The 23,128-nt window shown below is 40.0% G+C and overlaps 1 protein-coding gene across 7 annotated transcripts in view; it reads left to right on the top strand.

Annotated features, from left to right (window-relative positions):
• The window catches only part of LOC102930320 (endoplasmic reticulum aminopeptidase 2), a 40,355-nt gene that overhangs the window by 651 nt on the left and 16,576 nt on the right, over positions 1–23,128 (top strand). For 2 of the 7 annotated variants that reach the window (XR_006290921.1, XM_037903288.2), the window contains exons 1-9: positions 3,537–6,388; positions 8,726–9,367; positions 11,497–11,635; positions 12,512–12,646; positions 14,525–14,645; positions 16,728–16,882; positions 18,879–18,992; positions 19,084–19,215; positions 22,808–22,939. Coding sequence is in view for 6 of the 7 variants with exons in the window: in XM_037903288.2 (XP_037759216.1) it covers positions 8,844–9,367; positions 11,497–11,635; positions 12,512–12,646; positions 14,525–14,645; positions 16,728–16,882; positions 18,879–18,992; positions 19,084–19,215; positions 22,808–22,939 (1,452 nt within the window). In the remaining variant the exon portion in view is untranslated. Of the gene's footprint in view, positions 1–68; positions 294–3,536; positions 6,389–8,725; positions 9,368–11,496; positions 11,636–12,511; positions 12,647–14,524; positions 14,646–16,727; positions 16,883–18,878; positions 18,993–19,083; positions 19,216–22,807; positions 22,940–23,128 lie in introns of those variants that run through there. The other 5 variants (XM_043546717.1, XM_037903289.2, XM_037903287.2 and 2 more) reach the window with 5 other exon arrangements.

Here is a 23,128-nt window from a genome sequence, read left to right on the forward strand (position 1 = left end):
TGTTCTCGCCACCCCCACGCTCCGGGCCTGGCCCCAGCAGCAAGGCGGTTCGGGCGACCCTACAATAACCTAGCCCCCTGCCACCGAGAGGCAGCCACAGGGAGAAGCCCGATCCTGCGGGGTGCTGCGCCCTGAGTACCTGTAGCACCCACAGGAGCCCCTGTGGATCGGGGATGCCCAGGGCAGCGCAGGGTCAGGCCCCCGAACAAAGGAGCGAGTCCGATGTTGGCTCCCACCGCGTGTGAACACTTACAGGTGTAGTGTATTAAACTGCTCCGCGTAGGAATGTGCAGGTAGTAGTTTATTGCACTGTAGTGTATGTGAAATTGCTACGTGTAGAAATGTACTATCTCTAGCAGTTATTTATACATGTAGACTGTAAGAAACAGCTTTTGTAAAAAGATGCTACTTCCCTCATAGGTCATGTTTCCTAGACCCTAAATGTTTTTTTTTTTTCTCTTCTCTGGACTCTCCAATTTGTCCACATCTTTCCTGAAATGTGGCACCCAGAACTGGACACAATACTCCAGTTGAGGCTTTACTGAATATTTGAGAATCAAGTTGTTTACAATGGCATGCGGAAAAACACTAAGGGCTAGACTGAGAGGCAAAATAACAGTTGCAAAAAGGCAATTCCCATTGGTGGATTGACTCAAAACAAAGTTTTGACACTAGGCCAGAAATTCAGTCAGCTCTAAAATGAGAAGAAAAAATTAAATTTAAAAATTCAGGGAATTCAGGGAATCGCAGCAGCAGATAAGACAACTTGGTAAACTGCTAGGAGACTCTATGCAATCAGATACAGTGATAAGGGGTTCTTTGTTTCTGAGGGGATATATGTAAAATGTTTAACTGAATTAAGTCTCAGGGATTATCACCATTGGCAAGTTAAAGCGCTCTAACTTGCTGCCTTGGGGTGTGAAAAATCACCCCCTCCCCGAGCACAGCAAGTTTGAGCGCTTTAAAGTGCTAGTGTGGACAGGCTCGGCTCCCAGTGCTCAGAGCTAATCCCCTCATCAAGGTGGATTACCAGGAACACTGGCACCCGCGGCAGCGCTTTGAACTTTGTAGTGTAGACGTAGCCTCAGTAGGTTAGATCAGACAAAGAGTTGCATTGACTAGGCATTGGGATGCCTGTGCCTTTAAGAACTCAGCCCTGGGAAGCCAATGCTGAGAGGTGCTTTCTGTGAGAGGGGAAATTAAAAAAGCCCCTTTGCCCCCCACCATTTTTGCAAACACAGGTGTCTCAATCCCACTGGGGTAACTGTTACTCTCTGTGCCCCTGCCTGTGCCGGGTTTTGCCCTCTGTCACCGTCTGCCAGCACCTCACGCCAAGCTTAACTCCTGCTCCTCCTCCCCGGCCTGATTTTGCCCTTTAGCCCCTCTCCTAATTCTGCCTCCAGCTGCTTGACCCCCATGACCAGTCAATTTCCACCCCCTGCTCAGATCCTGGCCACCCCCCTGCTCCGATTCACCCCCTTTGCCCCTTTGTAGCCCCTGTAAATAGCAGTCAGCAGATTTTTACAGCTAATAAGGGCAGGGTGAAGGGCAGTGGCTTCAGCAGATGAAATGAGCATGCTCAGTACACCATAAGAAGCACATTACTACAGAGCATGCAGGCTGTGGCTGTGGCATTGGCCGCACCAGGAGTATGAGCTGGGTCTAATACATGTTAGCTGATTGTGATTGACCCCTAGGGTGGGAGCCTGTTGTTAACCACATCTGGCTAAATAGCCTGGCTCTGTCTAGGTTAACGTTCTCTTTAAAACTGTGTTCACCAATATATTTGAATGCATGACCTATTTTCCTAGAGTAGCCAGGGACCCTGCGTTCTCTGGGGGCAAGGGCCCCTCTATTCAGTAACACTAAGAAATAATTTTGGTCTTGTAAAACTAAAAAAAAAAGAGTGTTTAGAGACTGTACAACTAAGATATAATTATAATAGCATGCTTCATTTACATCTATGGTTCCACCTTATTTCCACCACTTTTTTTGTTCAGCTGCTTAAGGATTCCAAAAGTGCAACCCATAGAGAGCTGAGATATGTATGTGATCTTCTGCAGCCACTCTGTTCATTGTGGGATAGACTGTCCTTCACCCCTACCCCCGGCTGCCTAGATTCCATCTCTGGGAGCAGAAGCAAGATCATAGGGGCCTAATTCTCCCTCTTCACTCCATGAGCAAATGGCCGCAGTGGGGAGAGTTGGCCAAGCAAGAGGGAGTGAAGTTACTTCCTTTCCTTTCACTACCTGCACACCTCAGCAAGTTGGACACGTGAGGAATTGTAACTGAAAAATGACTAGGAACAAAATATTTGTTCTTTGACTACTTTATAGTTTACAGTCATGGTAGTTAATGCATGTTGAAACTTGATAAGCCATTGTAATGTAGATAAATCCCAATTCAAAATTTCTTCCTGGTGCTCCTCCTGGGACACTGCAAGTATGCATGTGTCTCTTACACAGCTCTGAGCACAAAGGCCCACTCTAACCCCCTGCCTTAGACAGACCAATGCTAATGATTCTAACAATGGCAGACCACAAAGTCTGCTCTCTCTCTGGAGCTTGTGGAGCCTTCACCCTTCTCTATATGAGAAAGTCATAACCAATGTAACCAAATTAGTTTAAAGAAAAGGAGTACTTGTGGCACCTTAGAGACTAACCAGTTTATTTGAGCATGAGCTTTCGTGAGCTACAGCTCACTTCATCGGATGCATCCGATGAAGTGAGCTGTAGCTCACGAAAGCTCATGCTCAAATAAACTGGTTAGTCTCTAAGGTGCCACAAGTACTCCTTTTCTTTTTACGAATACAGACTAACACGGCTGTTACTCTGAAACCTCAAATTAGTTTAGAAACAGGTTTATTTAAATAGATGCAACCCACAGTGTGTGGATACTTTAAGTTTTTAGTCTTAACTTTAGAATGCCTTATATCAAATTAGCATCAAAAAGGTAAGGAACCAATTTAAGCTAAATCTAGGGCATTCTGAAACTGAAATAAGTATCCACACAAGGGAGTTGCACTGATTTAACTAAATCTGCTTTTAAACTGATTTAGTTAAATCAGTACAATGTCCTTGGGTAGACAGTCCTTAGTTTTCTGTTTTCCTTTGTGATGAAGTCAAACAGCAAACAGTATTATGCTGACTTACTTAATTACCACTTAGATGCTTTAAGAAAAATCCAGATTGGCTTTATTGTTTATGATTAAAGTTTCTGTGGTAAACTGGCAAAACTTTTATTAGCAATGTTTGTATATCATGTATTAACACTACAACTGTGCAGTCTAATTGTATCTCTTAGCAGGGGAGTAAGTGGCAAGTAAACCCCCAAATTATAGTAGTGTTATGAAATTAATCTTGTTGATTGCTCTCAAGACTAGAGCAATAACTCAGAAACAACCCCTCATTTGTCTGGAGTGTTCAGAATTGTAACAGGGTGGCTTGTCCATGGGTTGGAGAGCCTGGGCCTACACCAGCCCTATTACAGGATGAGCCACATCTGGGTTGAATCAGATGATCCTGGGTAAAAGACAACAGGAAGCTACAGTCCCTGGTGGGTTTCTTGAAGTGAAGGAACTGAGTGGAAAGAGTGTCTTTGGCAGTGATCCTGACAATTCTCAGGAAGGTGGGGCTGTGCCTCACTGGAGCCTGAGTGGATGATTGTTTTTGTTTTTGAGAACCTTGTTAATTTAATAAAAATGCAGAAGCTTCTCAGAAGGACTGTAACTAAAAGAGGGAGTGTGGAGTTTGTTTTGGTGGGGGAATAGGAAGGGCACAGGAGAGTACTGGGGCGGGGGTTGGGTGACAGCTGGCCCTGTTATGAGAGTATTCTTTGACAAGGTTAACAGGGAATTGTATGAATTTACTTGTCTGGATAACTGAGCTTCTCTCTCACTATGTAGTGCCATCTTAGGGAAAACCTAGGCGAATGCTGATTGAACCTTTCTATGCCAATCCCATAATCTGAATACAGTAGGGGTGTGTGTATATACACACACACACACACACACTAGCTGGGGATTGGGAGTTCATAAAATGAAACATCTGAAAATTACGGTAGATACAGTGCATGAATTGTAGTATGGTGTAGGGCATTGCTTTCTTGTTCTTCAAACTACAGTAAAAGAGTTTCAATGCAATGGAGGCATCAGACTGTGAAGGAGTGTTGACTTGTTCATCAGTATAACTCTTATGTGATTGTGGTTGTCTTCTTTTCATCAGTTGAAAAAAATGGTTCATATAACTAATCATTTGTATGATTGGTGTTCATAAATGAGTGGTCTACTGTAACTCTGAATGTGGAGGGCTCCACAGGTGTCATTCACCATTTGGAACATAAATAGGTTTTATCAGTTCAAAAACTGTAGAAGCTTAAAGCCTTAAAACTTTGATTAGTATTGTAACTATTTAAAATGTACAGTGAGAGGGTTAGAAGTTCTCTGGGAGCATTCAAGCATGCTAATCTAAACCACCTTGTGAAAGTTACAGGTAGTAGCTAGAAGGCAGGTAGGCCAATAGCCATATTGTCCATTTTTATTTTTTTGTCTGGTACAGACCAGACATCCCCTTACGTGGGTCCAAAACTCTTAGAAATGGTAGTAAGTTGTGCTATCATTTCATCAGACTTTGATCAGTGCAATAGCTGGGCACTAGGGCTCTCAAATCACTTTAATCTTGGAGAACAGTGACTGGTCATCAATGTAGCTTTAAAAGATATACAGCTGTACAATCTCATATGCCCCCAACACCTCTCTCTCTCTCTTTAATCTGGGTCTTGTCTAACAGGTGTCTGTAGCCTTTGAGGCCTTTATGGAGAATCAGAAGCAACAGGTGTTTATCAGGGTTCCAAGTTGCTGATGCGTAAAAACTTTTGAGCAGCTATGGCAACAAAACTAGTTGCTTACAAGTTACATGCAGCATTTTTATACAGATGCTCAGTAACATGGAGATGAGCCAGTTATAAACATCTAGATACCTATGGATAGACAAACTCTTCCCAAAAAAATTTCTGGCAATAGCTTGCTTTCTCTTCAGTAGCTAGCCGCCTTGAGATGCATTCTTTTTCAGAACTTTCCCCAGGTCCCTGCATCATTTTACACAACTGAAAACATACTATTGATTTATACTATCCAGTGCCCATACCAATATGGGAATCACGGTTGCCTCAATTTTTTGTTAATCCTGAAGTACTGATATTGGGGGGGGGGGGAGGGGGAGTTGAAATAGTTTGCTTTATTGAATTTTCTATTAAAATGTCTGCTTATCTCCAAGAGACAGTGGTGTGGGCCATACTGTCAAGTAGAAATAGCTGCAATATGTAACTATGAATGGTTTGACATCATGACTGAAACTTGGTAGCCAAGCCTAGTTTTTTCTGTGATCATTGGGCATAATAGCACTTTATATAGTTCCTCTGATACCTACACAATATGATTAGTATGACAGTCCTTGGCTTGAGGCCTTTCTCTAGCTATGTCACCCACTGATATAAATTCACTAGGATTCCTTTCTTTTGTGTTAACAAAAGAAGTTACACAATTCTAAAATATAGGGATCATATGTAGAATTGCTCTACTGAGTGTCATTAATTATTGTGTGGATTAATGACATGGAGGAGAAAGGTGGGGTGGAAAGTGGGTAGTTCTGGTGTTTGTCAAAAATGGAGAAGGGTTTTTCATACCATACTGATTTTGTTTTTCTAACAAGTGCACTGTTTTTCAGAACAGCTTTATGAAAAATACTGCACTGACCAATAACATCAATATTTCTCTGCTGCACAATTAATGACCAAATGTTATGGTTTCAGAAATTGCTGTTTGTTTGGCAATAGAACAAAAATCCTATGCAGAAATAGAGAAGACAGCCCATGATTATAACTGTCTTTTGGGAGGAAAATTCCATTGGAGTAGATCGTCAGACCTTTGACTTCAGTTTAAAATAAAAATCAACAGTACAGATTTCAAGGTTGTTGGGTTTTTTTTAGTCTAGGATTTTGAAATGAGCTTGGGAAGGGGGTAAGTGCCTAAGTCCTATTCCTTTTCTATTTTTAAAGCTTCCTCAAATGTAAGCCCTCAGTACACATCTTTACTTTTAATGCCTTAAAAGCAGTTTTACTACAGTTTCAGTCTGTTTCAGGGATAGCTGCGAAGAAAAAGCATATATATGCATTTGTTTCACAAATAACTAAGTATAGGACAGCAGATTATATTTTGATAGAATATTGCAAAGTTGTTTCTGAAAAGTTAAAAATCTTTCAATTGGCATCCACAAGAGGTGGCTATTTTCCTACTCTTGTCTCAACAAGAGTGGGTGACGACAAACTGAAAAGAAACTGAAAATAAAAGGACAATTCTGCCTTCTGTACGGTTAAAGAAAGAGATGAGACGGTAATGTACTGTAGCACCTATTTTCTTGTTTTACTTATGTTCTGTATTTTATTTTTACTGGATTTTAAAATGTTTATGTTATCCTAGGCCTCTTTTACTGGTTTAAGAAAGACTAAAACAATCAGCCACTGAGGGTGAAATTCACTCTGTGCAGAGGGCCATCAGAAGGCCTGTGCAACACTTAAATCGTATTTCAAAGAGTAGGCCCTGATCAGCAAGGCACAAAACCTTATGATTTACTTTAAACATGAGCGTTCCCTAGGATGTATGAGAGCCTGAGCTAGAGCCTTAAGTGAGATTTTAGTGGTGAGTAAGCCTTCTGCTGTGCCCTCTGCACGGGGGAGGGGGTGGCGGGAAATCCAGACTAAGATCTTAGAGCCAGCAAACAGCGTTTGGCGCATATAGCAAATACTTAAGGGGAGGCAATAGAACATCACAATTATCATAGTTCTTTATTCACTGATAAAGACAATTTTGGAGATTTTTCCATTCACCATTAAATCTTGGGAATTACTGTTGCTTTGTTTTTTTTCCTGATAACTTGTAACTATTTGCAAAATGTCTTTCATAAATGAATGAATTTAAAATGTGAGTTGAAACTGTGAAAAATAATAAAATATATGTAAAACTGGAGATCTCTTTATTCACTCAGCTTCACATTAAAATAACTTTTGTAAGCAAAAGTACAAAATAAAATTTCAATAGTTTTACTTCTATTATTTTGGGAAACAAATGAAAAACAGTCAGGTACTGAGGCTTAAAAGTGGGGCCCTGATGATTTGTAACAAACAGACAATGTTTAACTGAATTGGTTGCGGATTTTTAGTGTGGGTCATTGGTGCACAGTTTGATTGGTATTCTGTCCTCTGAGCATTTTAAGTACAATTTTGTGCTTCTAAGAGTGACTTTGCAGTTTTGAGCCTTCAATTTTATCTAACCTGTATATCTTGTATTTATAAACATAAATAAGGCTAAGATTTTGTCAGGGATATTTTTAGTATAAGACACGGACAGGTCACGGGCAGTAAAGAAAAATTCACGGAAGTCTGTGACCTATCCCTGACTTTTACTAAAAATATCCCTGACAAAATGGGGCGCTCAGCTGTGGGGTCCCCACACCACCTGTAGAGGTTGGGTAGCTACTGGGGCTGCTCCCAGCGCTGGGGGCCCCTACTGCCTGTAGAGATTCAGAGCTTCAGGGTCCCCCAGCTCGGGGGTCCAGGGTACCCCCACCACCCACAGTGGCTGGGAGTTTTGAAGGACCCACAGCGCCTGTGGCAGCTCGGAGCTCTAGGGTACCCTACCCTCCGTGGCAGCCAGGAGCTCCGGGGAACGCCCACATTGGCCAGGAGCTGTGGGGGGCCCCTGCTGGCACCCAGCTCCTACGTCCACGGGAAACTGTGGGGTCCTCCTGCTGGAGCAGGCGACGAGGAGACCCTGCAGCTCCTGGCTGACAGGGCTGAATTCACGGAGGTCACAGGAAGTCACAGATTCTGTGACTTCTGCGACCTCCGTGGAAAAAATCATAGCCTTAATTATAAAGTGTCTTAAAGCAAATCACAGACGCGTGTCAGAGTTGCACAGCTCTTAAAATTTCTTTGGTGGTTGACTGACATTCATTTAGGCAGAAAAATGTCTGCACCCAAGCTAGAGCAGCATCATTCGCAGGGGTCCTGATCTCTGACATTTGGCTCTCTGTTGCTGCTGAAAAAACAGCCTGGTCTGTGGCACTGGGTACTCTGGTACTGAATTTGGGTTGTTTGGAAGGGTCCTACTTAGTTTCTCAGGGCTGCTTGCTGCATCTTCATTTTCATGGCTGCTAAGGGGATGCTAAATCTTTTCATCATCCAAGTTCACAATTGGAGGAACCCAACATTTCTTCTTTTAATCTTGCATTTTTTAAACATAGGTAAGGCAGTGCTAAATACAAAAGCAAAAACAAAGCAGGAAGAGCCAAACAGAATTTTAAAGAATTATTGGGGGGTTTTCCCCCTCCAATGCACAAAAAATTCATTCAAATATCTTGCACTCTCACATAGCTGTGATAACTATCCATACAGTTGCACACACTTCTGAGTATCACAGTTTGTGAAAATCAACTCTTAATGATGCCTTCACCTGAACATGGAATACAATACTTAAAAACATGTGTCTGGATCCTGCAATCAGAGCCATGCTGGCAGACCCCTGCACCAGCATGGATTGGATTGCAGGATTGGGTCCATGATGCGTTGTCAGAGCAACGTTAACACATTTTTAAAATAAGTCAGGTTCTGCCCAAATTAACTTGATTGTACATATACAGAGTGCTCATATTGGTCCTTTTCTGCCTTTCAGGATAAGCAGTCAAGAAAGTCTCCGCTAGACAGAAGATGTGTGTTTTTATTTTTTTGTTTTTGTTTTTGAGTGTTAGAATAAAATGTTGAAGTAGCTAAAATACCAAATCCTATGAACAATGACAACATTTCAGTGGCTGGTGGCAATGCTATTGATATTACACATTTTGAACTCTGTTGGAATTAATTATGCCCTCAGTGGAGAAAGAAGCAGTGAAAACACATCTTTTCCTATAGCAACAAATGGACAGCCATTTCCGTGGAATAAATTAAGGCTCCCTGATTGGATTCTTCCAGTCCATTATGACCTTCTAATTCACCCGAATCTGACTTCATTAATATTCATGGGATCTGTGAAGATTCAAGTCACTGTGGTACATGAAACTAGCACCATAGTCTTACATAGCAAACATCTGGAAATCACCAGTGCAGCTATTGAGGAGGAAAATGGAAAGACCCAAGCAGATTTAAAACAAATGAAAGTTTTGGAATACCCGCCCCATGAGCAAATTGCCTTTCTATATGCTGAGCCATTGCTGGTGGATAAGAAGTATTTCCTTTCTATAAACTATATTGCCAATCTTTCAGACGGTTTCTATGGCTTTTATAAAAGTACTTACAAAACTAAGGATGGTCAAACAAGGTAAATAAAGGCTACAAAAGACTTCATACCCTATTGTTATATTGATCTTCTCAGTATAAAGCTCTTGTACTTTAAACTGGAGAAAATAATGCTATAATAGTTTAATAACATGCTGACTTTTTATCTCTAAGGGTTTTATTTTGTTTGCTGTACATTAATACTGCTATTGTTGTATTCCACTCTCTTCATGTAATAATGTCTCCCACACCATAATTGTTGGTTTTTATTGTTGCTGTATTTTTTCTTTTCTGATTTTATGAAAAAAATAACTATTTAATATTAATTTTTTTCATAAAGTCAGAAAAGAAAAAATACAGCAACAATATAAACCAACAATTATTCCAAAGCTCTATTTAAATAGAAACTGTAAGAACTGATTACTATATCAACCTCAATTAATACACTTTTAGGGTAAAATACTACTCCATTCTACTCCAACAGTGAATATGTTGTCTAAAGTATAGATTTCAATTTCATAATCTGATCTTGATTCTAGTATGAGACTTGCAGTGACATCAATGGAAATTTTAGTCAGCTGTCAAGAATCACTGAGAGGCAATTAATTAAAGTAAATTGGGCGTAAGCTCTTAAATCACTTAGGTGCTTTTGAAAATGTTACTCTCTCTAGATAAGGGTACAAACATCTTCATAAACTTTTCACCATCTTCCACTATGCGCTTGTATAAGCATCTCGGAGTTACCAATTTCTGTTGGACTTTATAAGTAATTCCTAATTAATTGTTCGAAAGGGGTGAGGAGAATCTCACTTTTCAAATACTTCTTCTGTAATTATATGTTTTATGCTGTGGCTTGTCGCCATTTTGGTCCCGGGATATGAGAGAGATTAGGTGGGTGAGGTAATATCTTTTATTGGATCAATTTCTGTTGGAGACAAGCTTGAAAGCTTGTCTTATTGGTAGGGCCCTACTAAATTCAGAGTCCATTTTGGTCAATTTCATGGTCATAGGATTTAAAAAATCATAAATTTCATGATTTCAGCTATTTAAATCTGAAATTTCACGGTGTTGTAATTGTCAGAATCCTGACCAAAAAAGGAGTTGTGGGTGTGTGTCACAAGGTTATTGTAGGGGGGGTTGCAATACTGCTACCCTTACTTCTGCGCCGTTGCTGGCGGCAGCGCTGCCTTCAGAGCTGGGCAGCTGGGGAGCGGCAGCTGCTGGCCAGGAGCCCAGCTCTGAAGGCAGAGCCGCCGCCGCCAGCAGCAGCACAGAAGTAAAGGTGGCATGGTGTAGTATTGCCATCCTTACTTCTGCGCTGCTGCTGGTGGGACACTGCCTTCACAGCTGGGTGCCCGACCAACAGCTCTCCAGCTGCCCAGCTCTGAAGGCAGTGCAGAAGTAAGGGTGGCAATACTGTGACCCTTCCCCTTAAAATAACCTTGCGACCCCCCCTGCAACTCCCTTTTGGGTCAGGACCCCCAATTTGAGAAACGCTGGTCTCCCCCATTAAATCTTTACAGTATAGAGTAAAAGCACACCAAAAAAAACCAGATTTCATGGAGGAAGATCAGATTTCATGGTATGTGACGAGGTTTTTCTTGGCCATGAATTTGGTAGGGCCCTGCTTATTGAATCAAATTCCGTTGGTGAGATAAAGAGATTACCTCACCCACCTAGTCTCTTTAATCAGATTACATGTTATTCTGAAGAATCAAAAATAGCGTCAGTGGCAGCATGGATACATAGTTCAGATCTGTCTCTCTTATGACTTAACCATTTTGTAATTTTGACAGGGGACAATTGTACTGTGACCTGGTATCAGGATTTTGTCATGGTCAGAGAACCTAGTTACAATACAGTTTTCTCCTGACACAGTTACAACAAATGACAGGATTCTCAAAGATATATAGGTGCCTAACTCCCACTGAAATCAATGGGAGTTAGGTGCTTAAATACAATTGAGGTTCTGAGCTATGGTGCCTCAAGGACAGCACCCACTAAGTGCTTTGAAAAGTCTCTACAGCTACCTTACTGTTTAGATTTCCTTTAAGCAAGCAATTTTCCTTATAGGCTATCAAGTGAATGTTGAATGAGTTTTGATTTATTAATTTAGCTTGGTAAAGAAAAACACTTTTCTTGCAAATTCTGCTGCTTGCTGTCTCCTTTCAGATTGTTGGCTTCTACTCATTTTGAACCTACTTCAGCCCGCATGGCATTTCCATGTTTTGATGAACCATCCTTTAAGGCAAATTATACAATAAAGATTCGGAGGGATGGGCAACATAGTGCACTATCTAATATGCCAAAGGTGAATTTTTTCAGTCGTATCCTCAAGTGCTTTGCATCCATGTATGTATTTTCTTCCTTTCTTTATTGGGTGGTTGCTATTCATGTGTTTATATGAGACCAAATAAGGTGGGCCTGTGATTTCCTTATATCAAGCAAAGAGTTGTTTTGTCCCGTGTTTTTACATTGTCAATAATATGAGAATAAGGGGGTATATAGAACTAATTCAAAGAAATAATTCTTCATGCAGCATCAGCCTGAGGAATTCACTGCTGTAGAATGTCAGAGGCAGATACCATGGAAGGGTAATTTTGTGACCTCTTTAGCAGCATCTATAATTATATATGCTAAAATAACAGTAATCAAATCTCATGGCCTGTGTTATTCAAGAGGTCAGACTAGATGGCCTTAAAATCTGAATGTATGAATCACGCTTCAGGGCATAAACTGATTACCGTCAGGGGACAGGAAGAAATTTAGCAAAGCAGGAAGGAACATTGCAAAAAACATTTATCTGCCTTCCTCTGAAATATCAGGTATGGACTATTGTCACAGGCAGGATATTTTGACTTGATGAACCAATAGTCTGATCATTTGGTATGGCAAATCCTATGTTATTATTATGTCCTATATTAAAAATAAAAAAATCTCTGAGCTGATCATTGGTCCTTTACTCACCAGCCCTGATTATTCTATCCTTCAGCTACAGGAAGGTTAGGCAGGTAATTTACCCCATCTCGCAGTGCTTGCCTAAGTTCCCGCTTAACTTTCACATTGGATAATATATGTTGAACAGTCTTACAAAGAACAGCTGGCAGTTTTATTAAAAAATGAAATGCATCTACATACTAGAAGCAGAACTGAGTATATGTGGTCTGTCCCAATTCATGTTTTCTAGGTAAAGACTCTAAAGCTAGACAACAACCTGTTTGAAGATCACTTTGCAGAGAGTGTAAAAATGAGCACCTACTTGGTAGCATTTATAGTTAGTGATTTCCAGTCAGTCAGTGGTACAACTTCATCTGGAATTAAGGTAGGTTTTAAATGTGATTATATATTCAATTGAGAAACCATCCATTTCCCTTCCTTCCGCAGCCAGCATAGATCACTCAGACTTAACCATTGGACTTACTTTCAGAACCTGTCAACAATGCTCTTTACTTGGCTAAAAGGGTCAGCAATGTGCAGTGCAAATCAAGTAACTTTTACCTTCCAACAGTTTGGGGATGCTGCCTACACAATGGTCCTAGCCTTTGTTGAACTTTTAGGAATCAAATCCAGGGTTCACCCAAATAAAATCCACAGTATAACCAACAGACCACATCCTGCCAGCTATACTGAAGATGTAGAAAGTGGATAAGAAGGTATGGAATGTTGGTTGTTTATTGGTGTGTTCTCAGTGCAGCAAATTTTGCTCATGGGATCTGGACAAGTACACATGCTTCATCTTGCCATAGCAAGATGGCATAGGTGCAGATCCACAAAGGTAGTTAGGCACCTAAGTCCAAGTTTTAGTCACACCTGCAATCCATAAAACCACTGCTCACTGCCTCCTAATGCTGTAGGTGCCTAAACTTATTCAGTTGCCTATATTTTCACTGTAAAAGTCCCCTAGATGCCTAAGTTTCTGTTTCTGGGCATGCATACTGCTGTCTCGCTCTAAGCATCTGGATGTCTATCTCCCGCCTAAGCCTCTGTGTGATGCATGAACTGTTAAGATAAGATAAATGGAGGAGCACCAACCTCATCTGTGGGGCCCAATCTGGTAGGCATGCTACCTGATCAGGTCCCATTCAAAATCTAGCATGAGGAGGAGATGGTGCTGCCACCACCCGCATTATAACTTTTAATCCAGTGGTTAGAGCACTCACCTGGGATGTGGGAGACCTGGGTTCCTTTCCTCCCTCCCCCTGAGTGAGAGAGATGATTTGAACAGGGGTCTCCCACATCTCTCAGGAGAGTACTTCACCCACTGTGTTATGGGCTATTCTGATGTCAGGCTCCCTCAATCTCTCCTTTTGAAGTGGTTCCACTTTGGATAAATACTTAATTACTGAAACAGGGGGACTGGACCTCAGGTTTCCCACCTCCCAGGTGGGTGCCCTAACCATCAGGCTACAGAGTCATTCTCTCTCTCACCTAATGACTCTTTAAAAATCTATCCAAAGTGGATCAGCTTCAACAGGAGAGATTCGGGGAGCTCCACATCAGAATAGCCCATAGGTAGTTAGGGCACACATCTGACTGGTGTGGGAGACCTCTGTTCAAATCGTTTCTCCTCAAGCAGAGTAGAGAATTGAGTCTGGGTCTCCCACATCCCAGGTGAGTGCTCTAACCACTGGGCTGAATGTTATATAGTAGGCACCCCCATCTCCTCATCTGGTTGTTTTTTGTGGAGTAAGGCACATATCTAACTCATTTTCACAAGAAATGACTTAAGTGGCTAAGAACCTGATACCAGGAGAGGGTTTCTGGCTGTGGACCACTAGCAGAGCTAAGTACCTCCGTGCAGCCTGGACTTGGGTGCCTAGCTCTGTGAGAAGGGTGGGCTTAGAATACACCCCTTTCCTCAGCATCTCCCATTGGCTAGTTTCAGTGGCTAGGATACGGGCTTTTGTGAATACTATTCTTTGGCACCTAGTTTTCCCCATTTATTATACAGGGAACCTAAGCACCTAACTCAGGCTTTGTGTATTGCATTGCTGTTTCAATGATTTTTCTAGTCGGCTAAAAGTTATGCATTGAAACGTAGACAGTCACAATGCCTAAGTCCTTTTGTGGATCCAGCCCATAGTTCTTACTCTGCATTTTGCATTCTTAAACTAAATTCAAAGGAAGTGAAAAGCAGCCAAACAACTGCTTTATTTAAGCCATATTTCATGTAGTTGTATATATTGTATTTATTCAACAGGTGTCAGTATATGTCACTCCAGAGAAACTGAATCAAGCTCATTATGCACTGGAAGCTGCCATAAAGATATTGGAATTCTATGAGCAATATTTTGGTATCTATTACCCTCTCCCAAAACAAGGTAATTTGGTGAAACCTATGCCTAATGTTCAATAAAACACGAGGTTGTAAGATGGTAAGTAAATTTGAGCCTATTATTATTTATTTATCGTTACTTTTTATTTATATAGTGTGTCATAGCAGGGAACAATCCAGACTAATGAGTAGCTGTGTCACTCCTGCTCTGTAACCTAGGGTGCCCTTTACAATGCCTTGCTGCTCACAAACAGACTCCAGCATGTAAATCACTCCCAGCTATGTCTATGTGTGTGCTATAGCCAGCCAACCACACCTCAGCTATTACCAGCCTTAGTTTACCACAGGGTGAACCCAGTACATGCCCATTCTCGGTTTCCCCCCCAGATACATATATCCCATACTTCCCAGCCCTCTCCTGGACAGTGCAAATATACTGAGTCCATTAGTCCTTTAAGGAAATAATATTTGCACAACTTGTTGCCCCAAATGGAGTTACATGTCAACTTGAACACACTGGATCAGATAAAACAAGTTTATTAGCTACAAAGAGAGAGATTTTAAATGTATACAAGTAATGAGGCATAAAAGTCAGACATGGTTACAAGAAAAATAAAAATAGATTAATACTATCACACCAAATTCTCAATCACCAATAGGCTTATTAATGCCTAACTTAACAAATTATATTCAAAGCAAAATTTTCTCACCACGTACTTTCAGCAGCCTTGCTGACCAACTTCTGTAGGTCAGGTCCCCTCCCCCAGAGTCCAACAGCTGCTTCCTCTGTCTCTTCAAGTACAGTGAATGTGGTAGGCAGTAAGAGAGAGAGAGAGAAGTGCCTTCAAGTATTTGTTCCTCCTTTTTATAGTTTCAGTTTCTCTCTTAAAAACATTTCCAGCTGAGAACCAGGAGCCAAAGAGTATATGTGGAAAAATATTCCCTTCTGTTTTTTTCACCTGTTTGAACTTTGTCTTCCCTTCCTATTTGATTATTCTAACTTGAATTTAAGTTGTAAACAAGCAGAGCATGCATACCTTTATTTAGGACAGACCTGTTTGCCAACTTATGTTTGGGCAGGGCTGTCAGGTTTGGAACATGTTAATAACATCATATAGGAGAATCTCATAACTTCACAAACAATGTTGCCACACAAACTTTATCAGGACCAGACTGAGCACCAAATTATGAGTTTTCAAATCGTACCTTACAAGGCATGTGTACAAAGATTAATACAATAGTGAGTAGGGTGTGAATGCAGGAGTGTGTTATGTCACATATAGCATCTATAAGTGCTGTGCTTAAAAAGTATGAAAATGAGATCCCTGCCATGAAGATCTTGCAATCGAAATAAACATACAGAAAAATGAGGGAAAGCATACAGCAAAAGTAAAATATTTGAGCAGTGACGTATAACCTGCATCCTGTTAGTTCCACAATTTCCCTAGCTTTTGTATATTTATTTTATTTATTTATATATCTGAACCAGAGATTTATAAATGTGGGAAGTGATTGCAAATGGTGTTCTTAGGGATAAACAATTATGAGGATCCTCAGGGGGACGGTTGAGGATGCTTTGCCTAATTATTAATACAGATATTTGGTTTGGTAAATTAGGGAATCCATTTTTTAAAAAAGTGATAAACAGAAGTAGTTACTTTACAGTGGCCAAATCCTCTTTCTCATGCTCTTGGAAAGATTAACAATTACAGAATAGTCTCTTTGAGTAAGTCTTGCTTCTCTTGGCAGCATTTATTCTTTGATAACATTAGAGAAATTATACAATATCAGGAAGATACTTCACTTTTGATCATTTTTTGGTGGCAGGAAGCACTGTAAAGAGGTACTTCCTCTGTGTGGTGAAAGTTCCTGTAGCTATTGAAAGCAATAGACCATCAAAGCATTTCTGGTAGCTGGAAGAGATTTAAGTATGTGGTTGTCATGTTACCTATTCACATACTGCCTGATCAACTCTCATTGAAGTCAATAGAAGATTCCCACCAGTTTCAACGGGAGCTGAATTAAACCAATAGTGGAGACATTTTCATTTACTATTTCCTCTACTAGACTTGAGCAATGATTCAAATGTCCCACATATCAACGTATATTAAGTTCTACTGTTTTTCAGATCTTGTTGCTGTCCCTGACTTTCAGTCAGGAGCCATGGAGAACTGGGGCCTGACCACATACAGAGAGACTTCTCTGCTTTATGATCCTGAGACTTCTTCAGCTTCTGACAAACTTTGGGTTACCATGGTGATAGGACATGAACTTGCTCATCAGGTAGTCTAGTTTGGATAATCTATTGTGCACATCCATCAGGACATGGAAGGATATATGTTATAGATATTAATCAAAACAGCATTTTTATTTTTAAGTATTTCTGCTCTGAAAATTGGCTCTGTAAAAACGGCAGTATGGATTCCATGTACATTGTCTCTAATGTGTCAGTCATAAAAGTGCTCATTTTAGAGGAGAAAAGATGTCTTTTTCTAATTACCAGTTCTGCAAACTCACCCTAAGATCTGAGTGTTAAACTATTTTCTTTCTTTTTGTTCATCATCACCATTCATAAAGGTACCTTTATGAATGGTGATGATGAACAAAAAGAAAGAAAATACTGTTCTTTCTGGCCAGATTATGCCCTTAGTTAAACAGTGAAATTCTGCTGCTTTCAGAAGGTTTGCTGAGTGTAAATGATTGGTCTTAGTTAAAAATTCTATCTACTTAAAATGGCCCCCATCACTAAAGCACCTAGGCATTTTACAAACAATAAACTATTCACACAGAACCCTTATAAGACAGGGGAAGTTTTATTGCTTCTTTTTTTCTCTTAACAAGTGGGGAACCAGGGATACACAGAAGTTAAGTGCCTTACTTTTAGAAGCACTCAGCTCCCACGCTCTGTTTGAAGTTATTGTGAAATTTGGATGCTCTTTGCTTAAAGTTGCTTGCCCAAGATCACATAAAAAGTCAGTCGCAGAGGTGGGAATTTAAGCTAGATCTCTTTAATCATCTGTTTGTTATATAACCACACAGACATTTTCCCTCTCTGAAATGACAATGTACATCAGTGAAGAGAATCCAATTCTTTGCTATGTTGGATCTGCAATACTAATAGGTGTCAAAAGTTGTAAACCCTTATATTTGCCACTTTAGTAAACAACTATGATTCTGAACGCAAGGAGCATGTATATTGAGTAAGAAGTTGCCATTTTTGAATACTTTGCAAAGTAGAACTGCATTTTAAGGAATTAATACCATGATTCATCAAGAGGCTTCAGAGTAACTGATGACAGTATGGTAAAGCATTGACATTAAAAACTGATTTTCTATTGATTCATAAATTAGTCTGGCTTTGATTTATTAAGGACTAGTGTAGATTTCCAATTGTTAATTTCTGTAGCAGATACAGAAATTAACTATTTGTTTGAGCTAGCATATTGAAAATATCTATATATCTCATAAGCTACTTTACTAAATATCTTATTTACTGTATTTCTAAACTCTGGGTCAAATCTTATTCACCTGAGTTCTGAGGTGGTCCCATTGACTTTAAACAAATTACTCATATCAGTAAGGCAAGCAGGATTTGGCCTTAACTAACACTTTTTTATAAAACCAGTGAAACATTCTAAAGATGAATGCCTGTGACATTCGTTTATGTTCAAAAAAAGATTCAAGTACTCGTCCTGTAATGGCTTTCCTAATAGTATACCATATTTAACGTACTCCCCTTATTATTTATTTAAATAAAAAGAAATTGGTGATTAAGAATTTGGTGTGATAAATGAACAACACACAGTAATGATGAGCCCTGCACTCATCCATTTTATTGCCACATGTTAGAGAATGACTTTTGCTGATAACTGATGGCATAGCTTTCTGAATGCTTAGAGTGGTAGGATCATTGTTTTATGTAATAAGAAATGACCCAATTCCAGATCCTGTCCCGGGTAAGACTAGGGTTGGGATACTGGACATGGCACAGCTCTTGCCAGAATTTGGCCTTGTCGATAGATTTATTGTTAATGTACTTACCAGTTTTTTGAGACTGAGAAGAGATGTTTCACTATTAACTGGAAATCAGACATACGTACATCTTTTAAAACACTCACTGTCAGAAGTAATATTATTGATTTAGTTGGAAGAAGTTCTTTATTCTTCCTCTCTGTCTGGGACCCATTAATGAACATTTTATTTCTTTATGAACCATTTGTCTTAATTCCTTTATATCTTCTTTATCTGTTTCTGAAAATATATTTTAATCTATTTTTAGTGGTTCGGTAATCTTGTTACCATGGAATGGTGGAATGACATCTGGCTGAATGAAGGGTTTGCTCGATACATGGAATTTATATCTGTTGATGCCACGTACCCAGAGTTGCAAGTGGTATGTATGGTAAATTGTAGCCTGTTTCATTTATAATTCAATATGGTTTTCCTGAAGCGAATACACAATTACTATCTTTTTACTCTTCCAGAATGATTATTTGTTAGGTACCTGCTTTGCAGCAATGGGAAGAGACTCTATGAACTCATCTCGCCCCATATCTTCAAAAGCAGAAAACCCAACACAGATCAAGGAAATGTTTGATACTGTGTCATACGACAAGGTAAATCTGCTTCATATTCATATGTAATGGCAATTTTTTTTTTCAGTTGTATAACTGGGTTATAATGTTACGGGCAGCATAGACAGGAAACTTGGCATTGACATAATATTAACAACTTGCCTTTATAAAAGAACAAAACGTGTGTGTGGGGGAGGAGGAGGGGCGTGGGATTAAGGATTAAACTAAACTGCGAAGAGCCCTCCAGAATGATGCTAAGCACCGTCACCTTCCACTGACACCAGAAGAATGGCAGCACCTCGCAAGATCACACCTTATTAAGTTTTTTGACTAAAAGCACTTTAATAGCCGGGTATTATTCCATTGTAACAAATGTCAAAATGTCTGTTCACTTCGGTGGGTAAAGGACTGAGCCATAAAGACTCAATCTTGCCTTTAGCTCCCATTGACTCCACTGATAACTGGGGTATGCAGCGCTTTGTAATTCAAAGAGAGTTGCACATTGCAGGATTGTGTCCTAAAGTTTATAGAGAGAGAGAATTCAGCATGTCTCTCCATTTCTCTTAGTGAATATGGAATTTCCATCTGCAGTTTCTCATTTGTTCTATAAATTCTTAATTAAATCATCTTATAACAGTCAAAATAACTAAAGTAATTTGTTTATTTAATCTCGTTGTCTATGTGTAAGTTACAACTTGGAGAGAAAAGGTGCTGATACTAAGGGGAAAAAATGAGTGGTGACGTTTTGGTTCCAAATGCACTAAAATCTGTCATTTTCTCACGCCAGAGTGTTATAGTTGGTCTGCATTTAGTTGTCATAATACAGTTATATGCTTGGCCAAATTATTCTAAATTGTTATAATTTATGATCTGTCTACTGTGAAAGAAACTAAAACAATTAGCTAATAAAATAGTAACTTTACATGGGACAGCTGTTCGAATAATTTACAAGATTATATAGTTAATGTCTTCCTGCCAAGGGGTGGTCCCCTTGTGAGTCCTTTCAGACCTTAACCACAGACCACACCACAGCAGGCCACCACCTGTAGAGCTTTTTACATATATTTACACTCCCCCAGCCAGCTTCTGGGAAAGGGAACAGAGCTAGCAGCAGTCAGTCAGTCCTGCCCACCTCTGTCTTCCTTTGGGCTCTCAGCTTTCCTCTCTGCGCTTCCTTCCTCTCAATTTATATGTTCCCCACAGCTAGAGTTGCTTCCCCCTCAAATTAGCCCTATAGCTCTACTTAGTTAATTGATCTTGTGGTTAGGTCCCAATTAACCTATACTGACAAGGATTTCAGTGACAGGGCGCTGAGTCAGCTCCTGACTCAGTGTACCCTGTTACACTTCCTCACAGTATCTTAATGAAGGACATTTCCTAATGGCTGTCTAAAAATCACCATAAAATATTTTAAACTTTTGGGGCCAGAAGGGAATACATTTGTGTAAAGTGAAGGCAAAATAGGAAGCTTGAAGATCAAATTTCAACTTGAATTCTGTAACGTCCTGTTACATTGTTAGATTTCCTTTATGTTAAAGAACAAAATCTCTCATGCTGTCTGAAGTAGCTCACAGCTGTGAGTGTGAGGTTCAGGTCAGACTGTCAGAAAACAGGGCTGACACCCAAAACTGGCAGCATAGTCTGTAATTAGATTTCACCAAGCCAGTAACAAATGTGCACTCCTGGATTACTGTATTAATCTCACCATGGAGTCACAAACAGTCCCTTTAGGCTCTCCAGTGCATCTTGCCACCCAGACAAACTAGATTTTGTGATGAAAGGTTATTAAAACCAAAAATCACCTCACATTAGGTTACTCCCAATCCCAAAGGATCAGTCATCTACCCAGTCAATGGATACTCTTGATTTTACACAAAAACAACACTGGCAGCTAATTTCTCTAGTAAACTAACTAAAGATTTATTAGCTAAGAAAAAGAAATTAGAGTTATTGTGCAGTTAAAGCAGGTAAAATACATTAACAGGTGAGTTAAAGTTTGTAAATCCAAAATGATAATAGAGTTGTAGTAATCTGCTAGATTTCCCAAAGTTCCTCAGGGTTACCCAGAATAATTCTGGAGATCTCTGCCCACTTGGTCAGTATTCCACCCTGTTAGAATCCAAAACAGTTCAGAGATACAGAATCGACCCCTGAATCCATTCTTATAGTGTCTTTCCATAGAAGGCAGTCTGGCAGGCATATTCATTCACTGCATGGGCTCTTCCTTTGTTGATTAAATGCAAACAGAGTCTGTGAATTTCCTCTGTCAAACACAAAGACCCATGATTTGAAGTTACCAATCTTTTACATTTACAAGGCTCCAATTTTGTGTGATGGGTAGACATAATGTAAATACAATGTGATAGCCTGAAACAATCCTTCATTAGTTTTCATCTAGTAAATTCTCATCTTAATGTTAACACACACTTTTGATCTAGGCTTAATTTAGTACAGGGATATATATATATATATATATATATATATATATATATATAATGCAGTAGCACTCAACAAGTTCCAGATAAGGTGAAGACAATATCATTCACATTTCCTTTTTACCAAATTAACATTTGAGTGAATTGGTGCACTTAGCATTTCTTTGATGTTCACACACAAGTGAATTGGCCTGTGACTCTGACTTGCTGGCTTGTCAGTGTTACACTCTTTCAGAATTTTGTTAAGTATAATTTTGAATTGGCAAGTGTATTTATTTTTATGCTGACTGACATCTCTGCTTAGATTATTGCTCAGACTTTCATCAGGGTTGTCTTTCTCCTTTTTTTCTCTAGTTAAACTCCTTTTGACTGATCACCAAAAGCATTTTATTTCAGGCAGGATGCATAATTTCATCTGAGGTCACAACTCGTGCCACTTTATTGGCCAGGGAGACTAAGTCCAGTCAGGTTACTTTGGGAGGTCCATCAGTTACTTTGGGAGTCACATTCTGTGCTGATTTAACTCTATCCAATCCCAATGAAGTCAATAGAGTTGAATAGGCATAGATCAGCACTAAATTTAACTCTGAGGAGAAATTATTTTCTGCAGGGAGCTATGTGGGAGCTGAGGAAGGACAAAATCCACCTTTCGAGCCGACAGGTGGGGCAAGGGCAGATCTGTAGCTACTTACTTTAGCATCTGGGTTAGAATAAGGGTCATAGTCCCTTATGCACCTGCTGCATGTGGGTTTGTGGTCACTAGTTCCACTAAATACAAATCCACTGATCAAGTTTGCACCTCTTCCCTCGCCTGTCTCCAAACCTCCCCTAAACACTGGGTTCGGAGGATCTAGTGCCAAGTCCATTTCTTCCATACATGGGTGATGCAGCGTCCCCCTTGCATACCTTCTCTTTAGCTGGCCTTCCACCCATCAGAACCACAGTGCTTCTGTGGTGTTTGGGGCCTTCTGCAGCTCCTATTTTCATTGCACCCTCGTGATTTAGTTACAGTCTGCAGCCATCATCTTGAAATGACTTGTGGCCTTTCATCTTGGTGCCCATTTATTTGACTTTTCACCTTTTATGTTCTCAAAATTCTCCATGTGTTAACAATTTTACATTGTTGTATAACATAGTTATGGCTGTTTCAAGGCAGCTGGAATTTATATGCTGATTCAACTGTGTCAAATCATCTGCAGGGGGCTTGCATTCTGCACATGCTGCGGAACTTTCTGACTGAAGAGGTGTTCCAGAATGGAATAATTCATTACTTAAAGAAACACAGTTATAGTAATGCAAAGAATAATGATCTCTGGAACAGCTTGGCTAATGTAAGTTCCCTTCTTTTATTTTAGCTAACATACAGCACACTCCTATACATATGCATCTGGGGTGAAACTTACCCCCATGCAGATAGCACGCACAGGGTCTATGTGCAGTTTAAATCCCATTTAAGCCTTGTTTTGAGGTCACGGTGTGTAGCTCTTATGCTGTCTTTGTGCATAGGAGTGAATTTCACA

This window comes from Chelonia mydas, chromosome 5, assembly GCF_015237465.2.
Source record: "Chelonia mydas isolate rCheMyd1 chromosome 5, rCheMyd1.pri.v2, whole genome shotgun sequence".
Lineage (NCBI taxonomy): Eukaryota > Metazoa > Chordata > Testudines > Cheloniidae > Chelonia > Chelonia mydas.